Below are 12704 nucleotides of genomic sequence, written 5' to 3' on the forward strand. Positions count from 1 at the left end.
GCCAAGTCAGCCACAGCTGGGGATGTGGAGCAACTGGAACCCCCCACATTCACTGCCAGTGGGAATGTGAAACGGTGCAAATATATACCTATCCTGTGATATAGTCATTCTATCCCTAAGTTATTACTCAAGAGTAATGGAAGTATTCTTCCATATAAAACTTTGAGATGCATGTTCTTAGCAGCTTTATTTGTAATAGTTAAAAACTGAAAGCCACTCAAATATTCACCAATAGGTCAATGGTTAAAAAAATAGTGGTATACCCACACAATGGAATATTACTAAGAAATGAAAAGGAATTAACTATTGTTATACACAAAATAACATGGATCAATCTCAAAATAATTATTGTGAGTGAAAGAAAACAGAAAAACAGTACATACTATATTATTTAAGTTGTATAAAATTCTAGAAAATGCAAAGTTATTTATAATGACAGAAAGGTAATCTGTGGTTACCTGGGGGTAGAAAGAGTTGGGAGCAAGGGATTGAAAATGAGAAAGAGACTACTTTGGAGGACCATGGGTATGTTTGTTGTTTTGATTGTGGTGACAGTTTCATGAAAATCAAAACTTACCAGTTGTTTGCTTTAGACATGGACAGGTTATTGTATTCCAAATACCTCAATTTAAAAAAAAAAAGCAATAAAGAATGCATTGTGGTTGTCATAATGTTAATGGCCCTCAAGACGTGATTTTGGCATTCCTTGGTCAATCTTAAAAGTGAGTTTTTGATTGATAAAAGAGGTAATGTGGATTTACATTCTTAGTTGTGACTATGTTGACCATCATTAGCTATAAGAGGATAGGTGTGAAGAAATGCTATCACTGGACATCGGTGGTGTTAATATGATTAATACTGAGCCTTGAATGAAACTCAGTAATTAACACATTTCAGACTCAGTCCTTTTACAATTTGTCCTCAAATTTTTGGATCATAAAACTGACATCTGAACATTGTGTTCCAAGATACTCATTCACACTTCTAGTTACTTGGTAAATATAGCCATAGACATCTTTTATTTTAACAAGAGAGAAATCTATTTTTTAAGGAAAATGTCTGATCCTTCATTAAGAGTAAAATAAGGTGAAATCCCACCCTTGTATTTTAATTTGTATTAGTGAATGCATTTCATCTAAGGACTTCTCAAAATCCTTTTATGTCCAAAGGCTGTGATATACCATCTTCCTTTTTTAATAGTGGAAGAAAATAAATAATTTAGTGACTTCCAGGAATGGCAAACCAATTTTGTGACTGCAAATCTCTATATGTATATGCTTTGGAGTGTGTGTGTGTGCGTGCACACACACACATGTGGAAATGTAGGCATGGCAGTTAGTCAGGCAAGGGGAAAAATAAAACTGAAAAACTTCCTTGATTTTATTGCTTATTGAATTATGTTCTCTTTTTAGTGACCTTAGTTTGATGTTCCCCAAAAAGGCCAGATACTTTCCCCAAAAAATTATGTAATGGGCAAATCACAAAGACTGCGAGAATGGCACATGACCAGAGAAGAAAAAACACCTTGCATGACAATCCATCCCCAGCTTCTTACCTTTCAAGATCATCCCCTGCTTTGGGGTTTGATTACCATTAAGAACACCTATAGAATTGCTTTTGGTTCACATAGATTTAACACGTATTGAGCATCTACTATGCCACATGCATTTTGCCAAACTGTTGGTGTACATTTAATGATTACCACAACACTGAGAGATGGGTATGAAAACTAGATTTGCTTGGGTTGAACATCTTCTCTATGGTCAATTGGGTAGAAAGTAAAGGATTCCAGATATGAAACTGGGTTATTCAAGGCAGACAGTCTAGGGTTCTTCTACATTTAGCTGTGGAGCCTTGGGCAAGTTACCAACATGGTGTCCTTATCTTTAAGAGATAACTATAAAGTTTATATTTTAGGGAAATTGAATTACAGGTCTCACAACACATTATGGATCCTCAGTAAATGCTGTTTCCCCTGCTTCCCATCCCCTTCTGATTCTAGAGTCTTTGCTCTTCCTAGTATATTGGTCTAAACCAGATGATCCCTTCTCGCTGTTGGCTATGCATTTATCCCCTCAGTACAGATCTGCTTAATAAAGATCTGCATTCTCCAAAGGACTGGGAGTCTTTTGAGGACAGAGACCCTTTCATTATCTCCGTTCCTCCAGTGGCAGCACAGGGTCCAGTGGATGCCTGTAAATTGAATGGACAGGTCTCATGGCAGTGAAGAGGTGCCTCACGGAGCCTGCAGAACATCTTTTGTGTGTGTGTGACCTGTATCCCTCACCGCAGCTCACACCTTTCTACTCTTAGTTTCCATCCCAGAGACCACTTAGTTCCCTGTCACATATCTTTTCTCTGACTTGCAGAGCTCCAGTTTACCTGAGTGGCAGCTCATGGCACTGTCTGCCATGAGAGTTCCACAAAACTGTCCACGGTGTCTATAATGTGCTGGTGTCCTGCACTGACAGATGTGCTCACACTTGGCCAGGTATCCAACCCTCAGAGCCCTCCTTGTCTGTTCCTTAAAGTCATGTTGACAATTGACTCTGTCTGAGAGACCAAAATAGATGGTCCTTTATCAGCTAAGATGAACCCTAAGGTTACAAAACAGTAACATCTGGGTTGGCGGTTCAGGGCCCAGCTGGCATGGCAGATTTCTAAATTCCTACAGGAAAAACTGCACTCCTACTAGACTCTCTAACAATAAGAGCTACCAGGCAAATTGTCCTAACTTTGATTTACAACCCAGACCACTAAAACTCTGGTTAGACAGAGGATTTGTCTCACAAACATTGCTTTCTGATAAGCTACTGCAGACTTAAGCCAATATCAGATGGCTTATGAAGTCTGCACACAAACTGTCTTTGTGTCCTATCGTTCATCTTTTGATGTAAAGAGCCAAATTCCACCTCATTTTAATGCTAAAATCCTGCGCCAAAGTGAACATAGAATGTATATTGCAAGTATGTTTGCCCACTGCGAATATGCTCAGCTCTTCTCATAAATATGTATGATGTTTCTCCCAAATCTGCTGAATATGTATGACTGCATTGTGTACTATGGGCCCTGTGAGGAATAAAACCAACCTGGCCTTCCCCTCTTGGAAAAGAGAGCCCCTTCAGCACACACCGGACAGTATCTCTTCCCAGTTTGCAAACCGATATTGGCTGCCAATAAAGTTCTCCTTTCCACTGTTTAGTCATCCTGGTGGTCTTATAGATGGCAGTGTCAACCCAGTTTATAATGCTATCTTTATTCATTCAATCAATGAGCACACATCACTGTGTTTATAATAGTTTTTTGTTGTTGTTGTTGTGGTTGCTTTTACTTTTCCTCATTTTCTTCCTATTCTGTTATCTAGTACCTATTCCTCTAATGACAGATTGGCATTTCGCTTCTAACTACCAGATATCAGCCGTATTCTACAGGACCCAATTGTTTTACATATTTCCATTGAGAATATTTAAGATTAACTTTTGTCCCATGGCCTACCACTATGCAGAGTTCTTTGGTGAATTAACGTTGCAGCTGAAATTTCGACATCAATCAGGTTATCACCCTTTAAATATTTTATCTGTCTTGAGTTTGAGGAAACTTTGAGTATTCCAGCATAACTGTTTCTGGACAGATGCCCTCCTCCCTCCTGGTTGCTGTACTTGGCAGTTTGCTTATGCAGGGTCCATAGGCTAAGTTATATGCCTTATTTAGACAAAAGTTTAACAGGAATACAGAGGATAGAGAATTCAGGGCAGAGCTGGAGAACTGTTTCTTGACTCCTTTCACAATGTCTTTTATAGTATAAGGATTTACATGAATTTCACGCTTTCTATGAGCCTCCTGACTACTTTTACAGTTTTTATACAGTGAGCCCAGAGTTTTCCCATCATAATGGGCTCATGATCCTGTCCCTGTGGTAAGTTTCTGTAGCCTGGTGATTGGGTAAGTGTTGTAAAGATAGACAAGAGCACTGTGTTTTCTCTGGCTTTTTAGGCAGACATCTGATTTCCTGGTTGGCACTTGTTTCAACCATGAAATGGGAAAGATTGGGCATTTTGTACTCCTAATTTAAAATGATTGTCCATGAGCATCTCTCGAAGTGGCTCAGTTTATTAGGGCCCTCTGTAGAGTTCTTAAGGGGGATGGAACTCGTTTGGAACATGTGTTGATATGACTTCTTCTCTGATTATGTTGGAATGGCTGTGACATTTGATTTTCAGGGAAAGAGTATGAAGGAGGGTTATATCTTTGCAGGCAAAATATTTTCTACTCTAACAGGCAAAAAAAGAATATTTGAAAGGTTTTTCTTCTTTCTGTAAATGAATAGATAAAATAAATTTACCCTAGGAGAGCTTTTTATTGCATAAGAAGTCAATTCAATATCAGGTCAAATGGAGATATTGACCTGATACTACACTGATTTCCCATGAAACATGGGAAGTGCTTTGACCCCTGGCCCAACCTCTTCTCATTCCCCTATATCATCTCTTCTGTATGTGTAGATCTGTGCGCATGTTTGTTTGAGAGATATCTATCTCCAAAATTCAAATAAAGTATTTGTGAATGTAATTAATACTCTATAAACTATTTAATATGGTCCTGCTGAAAATCATTTTCTTATGTAAAGAATATCTTAATTTAACCTTATGTTATGGATTTGGGTGTGTTTCGTATACCAAGATTATTTAGTGCAGTCCTTTGGAATTTGAGATTATTTATTTAATGTCTTACCTTTTGCTGTGACAGTCACACTTTTTCTTTTTTCTCTTAGGGGTCATCACTGCCGCAGACATTCTTGATCGGGAGACAACGGGATCATACTGGCTAACAGTGTATGCCACAGACAGGGGTGTTGTTCCACTCTACTCCACCATTGAGGTCTACATTGAAGTTGAAGATGTGAATGACAATGCCCCGCTGACCTCCGAACCTATATATTATCCTGTTGTCATGGAAAACTCTCCAAAAGACATATCTGTCATTCAGATCCAGGCTGAAGATCCTGACTCTAGTTCCAATGAAAAACTGACATACAGGATTACAAGTGGAAATCCTCAGAATTTTTTTGCCATCAATATCAAAACAGGTAAGGGAATGTTTGTATGCCTTCTTTTTAGTTTGTAGTCCAGCTTTTAAATTCATCAGCCTGACCCTTGCTGTGCTCATTTACTTTATTTACTAAAGAATAGCCTCTTCCTTTCTGAGAATAGTTTCTGAAAAGGTGAGCGCCACTTCTGTCTCTTTGGTATGTTTTAATTTCACTTGACATTGAGTGGGAGTTAGCTAATCAAAATCAGATTTTCACAGAAGGCCTTAGATTTGCTTTACTCATAATAATAAAATGTGGTTCCCAGTCCACTCAGAGAGCCAGCTGCTTCCTTCTCTTTCTTGAAAAAGAGTAACCTGGCCTCTGCTGGATTCTATGGGCAAGCTGGCTTTGTGATGCCCCTACCTCTAGACACTTCTCCCTTGCTGATCTCCTTAAAGCCTTCACCTTAAATTCCAGATGTTTTTGCGATTCCTGTACTACCCATCAAGGAAGCATCCATATTTAAAAGAACTTCCAGTGTCTCAATTTTTACATAAAATATGTATAACTTCAATTTTCTGGTCTTTTGCTCAAAACGTTTTTAGAGATTGTAATGAAAACTTAATTGGTTGAGTAAGGATAAGAAAGGCCTAAGGATCAGTAGCAGGTGTGCATTTGGCTAAATGCATTCTGAGACAGGTATGCACATTGGAAAAGTTCTTTGCAGATCTGAGAGGTTCATTGCTTTCTTGTGATTTGCCTCCTTTAGGTCTGAACAAAGGAGTAAAACAGAGTTGTGATGGATGGGGTTTTAATTCATTGAAATTTAGAATAATTTAAATTAATTTCACCCTGGGCAAGTGAGTTGATACTGGTCAAAAAGTTAGGCTCAGCTGAGATTTGTTGGTGTGGACAAACTCAGCTCTCCTAATGAACTACTAATCTAGTTGATGGTTGTTTCTCCTGCCTATGTTTGTTAAACAGAAACATGTAGCTGACCTCAAGTATTTTATAAATGTCAGATTCCCATTAAGATAATGAAAGAGAATGTCAGGGTTTAAGAAAAAAATTATTGATTTTTCTCTAATTATGAGTGGATCAATCATTTCGTTAAGCAGACTTTTGCATTCTAACAGTGTTGAATCGGGATTTGACTTGTATTTTAAGACAAAGAGAGTATTAACTATCAGTATCTGTTGAGGCCTGCTTGTACCTGCAGGAGAGGACTCAGATTTGGAGCCTTGGCCCAACCTTTCAGAGCCCCATTAAGTGGATAAAATTCACCATGCATCTGGGGAACAGGCCTCCAACTTTCCCTGGAAGCCCTCCTGATTTACTTTTTGGTATGACAAAGAGCTTCTTAGAACAGAGAACTGAATTCAATCACTTTGCAAATTTAAGAGTGAGGGTTGGGGTGGAGGGAGAGAGAGAACAAAAACAAAAACAATGTCACAGGAAAGAAGTTGAGGCCACAGATATCTTCACATTTCACAACTCAGTGGAGTCTGAAATACCCTAGTCAGATTCTGCTTCTTCCATCCTGATCCCATTGCTACTTGAGTCATTAATGGTGGGCCCAGCACCCTTTTTTTTTTTTAAAGAAACTGCAAAAGGGAAGTTTTCACTGTTCTCTTCCTTTACTTAGGACTGAATAGAAAAAATAGCTGTGGCTCACGCCTGTAATCCCAGCACTTTGGGAGGCCGAGGCGGGCGGATCATAAGATCAGGAGATCCAGACCATCCTGGCTAACACGGGGAAACCCCGTCTCTACTAAAAATACAAAAAATTAGCCGGGCGTGGTGGCGGGTGCCTGTAGTCCCAGCTACTCTGGAGGCTGAGGCAGGAGAATGGCATGAACCCGAGAGGCGGAACTTGCAGTGAGCCGAGATCGCGCCACTGCACTCCAGCCTGGGCAGCAGAGCAAGACTCCGTCTCAAAAAAAAAAAAAGAAAAAAGAAAAAAAGAAAAAATAACTGTCACAGGGAAGAGGGAAGAATTTGGGTTGGATGTGAAGTTCAGAGAAGAACACATGCATTCATGTAACTAAAGTTTTCTTTTATATAGCTTTAAAAGTTTGAACATAATTTTTCAGAAAGCCCTATTTTATCACTGTTCAGCCTACGTTGCTAATAAGATCCTTAAGCATGTTCATAATTTCTCTCTTCTTGCCATAGATTTTTAAAAATCGTTTTTGCCAGGAATGACATTTTTGTCTAACTTATCTAATTGTCTAAAGAAATATATAGCATACCTTGTAGTTTCCAGACATGTAATAAGAAAATACTGCTCTTTTTATCCATTTATTCAATCACTAACCATTTATTGTACCTATTGCTTTTCAAGTAAGATCTAATAAAGAGGGTTATAAACTTAACATATGGTCCGAGACTTTAGGGACCCAAACTTATATGAACTTAACAAATACTTATGATATAGCGAAAGAGTGCAATAAATGATTCCAGTAGGGGAGCTTCACTAAATATAGGGTTGGTGGGAGTGATGGTCAGGGAGGGCTTCATGGAGGAAGTCACATTTGGGGTTAGAAGTCCTGAATTTCAAATGCTTGCTCTATGCTTTCTAACTAGGAAACACCATAGAACACAGCGGATGGGGAAACAGACTGTATTGGACAGTTTTTACCAGCTTCATGAACTTACCAGCTTCATGACCTTTGGGCAAATTATTGAACCTCTCTTAAATGTAGTTTTTAGTGAGTAAAAATAGTTGCAAGGAATATAGGATTCCTCACCTGAAATCCTTTGCACAGTGCCTGGTATCCCACAACAAAAGCTGATACCCCATTCTAACTACTCTACTGTAGTTACAGTCATTTAATCTGTTTGGACCTCACTTGCTTATCTGGAAAATGAGAATGACCTTGCTTACTCTGCAAGGGTTGCTCATGAAGTCTGAATGTCATCATGATGTGTTTGAAGGCTGTTGGTAAACTACAAAGCTCTGTAAGAGTCATGTTATGCCTATTTCTTTTTTTTTTTTTTTTTTTGGGATGGAGTCTCGCTCTGTCCCCCAGGCTGGAGTGCAGTGGCCGGATCTCAGCTCACTGCAAGCTCCGCCTCCCGGGTTCACGCCATTCTCCTGCCTCAGCCTCCCGAGTAGCTGGGACTACAGGCGCCCGCCACCTCGCCCGGCTAGTTTTTTGTATTTTTTTTAGTAGAGACGGGGTTTCACCGTGTTAGCCAGGATGGTCTCGATCTCCCGACCTCGTGATCCGCCCGTCTCGGCCTCCCAAAGTGCTGGGATTACAGGCTTGAGCCACCGCGCCCGGCCCGTTATGCCTATTTCTAATGAGATTCACAGAACTCCAGGCCTGGTGAAATTCTTGTTAATGGTGTTGCTCTAAGTATCATGCTGCCTGGGAGGCAGCCTTCAGACAGCTCAAGGAACTCTCTAATAGAAGCCTTAATTTTTGGCATTTCTTCCTGACTGTCTAGAGTCATTTGTCTGAAATAGTTACATCAATATAACATTTTTCAGTAACGAAGCTGGACATGTAGCTAACCAGTGTGTAGATAGATAGATTAGATAGATAGATAGATAGATAGATAGATAGATAGATAGATAGATAGATAGATAGATAGATAGATAGATAGATAGATAGATAGAGATATATATAGAGAGAGAGATAGATAGATAGATAGATACATACATACATATATACATACATACATACATACATAGAGGCATACTAACCAGTATATTTAGGAAAGGATTATGATTTAGATTTTTTCTCAAATGGATGTTGACTCTAGTAAATGGATGTTGACTCTAGTAAACTAAGCTTTCATTTCCTCTTCTGCCGAAGAGTTGGAATTTTTAGAATTTGGTTTTGCTTTGGCAATGTGCTACATAATAAAGATTAAAATGATTAAGACTAATGCAAATAATGCCAATACTTATGATCTACAGCTTGTAGCAGGTAACAGATATTCCCAAACCCCAAATGGAGAGAGATTTACTTATTGAACATCTGTTCTCTACACAAATAACTGGGTTTTTTTCTACCACATCTAGAATCACATAGAATCAGTAGTTTGTGGACTTTCTTTAGTAATTCCTGTGGCTTAAGGAAAACAAAAGTTGTAATGCTGTGTGGTTTTTTCTGGCCGGTAGAGAGAACTCTTGCTTAATTCCAGGTCAAGCAGTTAAATTCAATCAAATGCAGCCTACCCCCGTGTCTGAGGTGGAGATACCAGCAGGCTGGTGTTCATTTGCCTTTTTGGGTGAGCAGGAATGTTGCTTCCTTCCAGTTCTTTTGAGGGAGTCCAGGCTGGCCCTCATTGGTCATCCAGGCTGAATTGGGGAACAGGGGTGGAAATTTCTTCTAGGGCTTTGGAATGTTTATTTTAGTCATGTCTACACCATGGAAACCACTTAATACAGGGCTGAGATGCCAGTGTTTAGTAGAGAACTCAGTAAATGTTAACTATTGCGATCATAATCATCATCCCATATTTCCCACTAGAAAAAAGTCTGTGTAAGCCACAAGCACACTACTTCTGGACCCCACTGTCTTGAGGAAGGCATTTCTGAAAGGCAGCCACGTCTTGCCTTAGCAATTGCTAGGTAGCACTGAAATCTTCAACTTAGTTTTATAAAGTGCATGTTGTACCGCTGTTCATCTAGACCCCAGGTGCCAGCAGGGTGGGAGACATAACAGAAATACATTGGAAGATACTTTCTGCACTCAAGGAATTTAGTCTCATAGGAAAAAGAGAACCATCATACGTATGATATAAGGCAACCATTTAAGGCAGTTTATTTAAAAACAAAAACAAAAGAAAAAAAAAACAGTTGAGCTCTGTGGACGACAAACTTTGAAGAGTGTAACATGTCAGAGCAGAGCTGAGTAACAGGGGAGATTTGCAGACCTGAAGGGGGCCTGAAGAATGGGCTGACCTGCAGAGTGGGTGGCCAGACAACTATACAGGGAATATAAACAAGTGAAGCTTACCGGATAGCTTGAGAGGCATGATATTATGAGAAAGCGAATTTTAAGAGTCATAAATGTCAGGAATGTGGTAAGATATTAGAAGTAACAAATACGCACATCTCTTTTCTTTTGTTTCTGAGTTTGATAACAGTTAAAATTTAAAGGGTCTTGTTTTTTGGAATGTGGTAAGATATTAGAAGTAACAAATACACACATCTCTTTTCTTTTGTTTCTGAGTTTGAAAACAGTTAAATTTTAAAGGGTCTTGGTTTTTTTTGTTTTTTTGTTTTTTTGGTTTTTTTGCATTTGGTTTTGTTTTTTGTTTTTTCCAATCTTCCTTCTGAGAGGCCTACTTCTCAAAGGAATTATTTTAAAGGGAAAAACACATATATAAAAGAGACCCCTTTATTCTTTCTTTTGTGTCTGTAAAACATAGATCCAGGATTAGCATATGCTGCATTGACAGTCTGCCTGTGAAAGTGATCGTTGCTTATTCCAGATCTTTCGATGGTTCACTGTCCAGGGCAAGGAATTTCTAAGTTTCTTTTTGCAGTTGCTCTCTCTCCCTTTGACCCATGCTCCATTCGCTGGCTTCTCCACTTGTATTTGAGTAGAGGTGAAGTTCAGCTTTCTTTTGCTTTCTGTGAGCATCTTGAAATAAACCTGAGTAAAGCATAGTTTATGTGTAGGTAGACTAGCTACCCCCACTTTAGGTGACTTAGGAGGAAGAAACCCTCTTCAAAAGTGTGTGTGATGTAAGAATACCTCAAATTCTACCTTTAACTATTGATTACTCCCAGGACAGACATGTCCTTTCTCTGTTAAAATTGGAGGAGATCGCTTATTAAAATATTGGATGTCTTTAGTTTTTTAACCAGCTGCATATAACAGCAGCTTGCCTTTTGGTGTATGGTATACAACATAGTGGATAAGAGAGAGAGTAACAGGGAGAGAAATCCAGACTGCACTTCAACTTGAAAATTATCACCTGGTGAGCTTGCTAAACTATAGAGTCTTAGGCTAGAGCTTGATTATTTGCATTTCTAACAAGTTTCTAGGTGATACTGATGTTGCTCTCCTGAGAGACTGATTAGCAAGGCTCTATGTGAAACCAAAGAGGGAGGTAACAGGTGCGCAGAGACACCTGAAGACAAGATAGCCAACTTTATGAGTTACCCCAACATCTTACAGGGCTGGGGTTTGAGAGTTAATTCAGTCACCCACTCCCCAAAATCAACCCCCATATCCTTGCTTATACTGTCTCTTTTATCAAGTGGGGAAAAATGAAAATCCTGTCTCTTTAACTATCCATGAGCAAAATATCACATGGATTCCTAAGACTTGTAGTTAACAAAAAACCTGGGTCATATAATGTTTAGATACACTTGTATTATTTCCAAATAGGATCAAGCAGAATTTATTATTAAGTGGAGTTCAGACCTACTTTAATGAATCAACAAACATTATTTTAATATATCATTATAAAAAGTGTTAGCTCATAAGATACAGATGTTCAGAAATAGTTTGGTATCTTAGGTAAGTTAAGCCTTGTGTTTATGCACAGTTCCGTGTGGTGGTAATCTGCTTAGAAAACCACCCTTTGTAGGAAAAGCGGAGGAAACCTTACTTTATTTATAAATATAGGGATTTAAAGAAGAAAAAAAGGTGAGGGACAAGGATCCAAATATTGGTGCTTGTTTTTCAGTGAACACTGTGGAAATCTGTTGTTGTTTTTTACTCTTTGTTTCTTTCCGGATGGCAGAGCCCCTCCTAATGAAAAGCTAAATTCTCCTGAACGGGTAGAAATGCCCGCCGGATGGTGAGTTGATATTCATAACTACAGGCACAAGGCAGATAATGTAGCAAATGAGTATGTATGAAACTGTAAATCACCCTTGCTCCTTCTTTCAGCCATGAAAGGAGCCCTTGTCCTATAGAACATTAAATTGTGTTCATTTAATCCAACAAGTCCAGTAGAACAAATCGGGCTCATGCACATTTATCACGGGGGTTATTTAAATTCAGCGATGATCTTTGCATCCACGTGAATGTGCTCCACATGAACAAGGACAAAGGGAACTTTTCTGCATTGTCATTATGTCCCCAGGGAAGCTGTGCAGCTCCCCACTTGATCAGCTCACAACTGTGGGTTGAGGGTGGGGGTCATAGGGTTCCAAGGATGTAGAGGGCTGGGTCAGGGTGGGCCATCTGGCATGGGAGAGCGTGCTGTATTATATAGCATAAGAGAAATGATGCTCTTGCCCTGGCTGGGACCGTATCCTGGGCAGAGGCAGCTCAGAGGTACTTCCTGGAACTACAGTTCATTCTGGGAGAATAATCGTGTTGCTCTGTGTTCCATGCTGCTTCATGTCCTGCTAACCCACTGAGAACAGGTAGCGATGGGGGTGGTATTCCCAGATAACCAGCCTTCCCCTGGGGCTCAGCTGCTTTGTGTAGCTGCTGTTGGAAATTAAGTCCACAGTGTGGACTCGCTCTGCCTTCACGTAGCTTCATTTTTTTTTTTTTTTTTTTTTGTATACTTATTGTGAATGTAAGTACCAGTTTCAGAGTTTCTCAACCTCAATATTGTGGACGTTTTGGGTCAGATGATTCTTCATCGTGGGGAGCTGTTCTATATATTATATAAGATGTTCAGCAGTATTCCTAGCCTGTACTAGATGCCAGGGTCACCCCTTGCTTCAGTTGTGACAACCAAGATATCA

The 12704-nt window shown here is 39.4% G+C and overlaps 1 protein-coding gene across 2 annotated transcripts in view; it reads left to right on the forward strand.

Annotated features, from left to right (window-relative positions):
• The window catches only part of FAT3 (FAT atypical cadherin 3), a 558548-nt gene that overhangs the window by 177110 nt on the left and 368734 nt on the right, over positions 1-12704 (forward strand). For both annotated transcript variants that reach the window (XM_025356611.1, XM_025356610.1), the window contains exon 2: positions 4772-5086. In XM_025356611.1, coding sequence (XP_025212396.1) covers positions 4772-5086 — 315 coding nt within the window. The remainder of the gene's footprint in view (positions 1-4771; positions 5087-12704) is intronic.

The sequence above is a fragment of the Theropithecus gelada genome, chromosome 14, assembly GCF_003255815.1.
Source record: "Theropithecus gelada isolate Dixy chromosome 14, Tgel_1.0, whole genome shotgun sequence".
In the NCBI taxonomy this organism is placed as follows: Eukaryota; Metazoa; Chordata; class Mammalia; order Primates; family Cercopithecidae; genus Theropithecus; species Theropithecus gelada.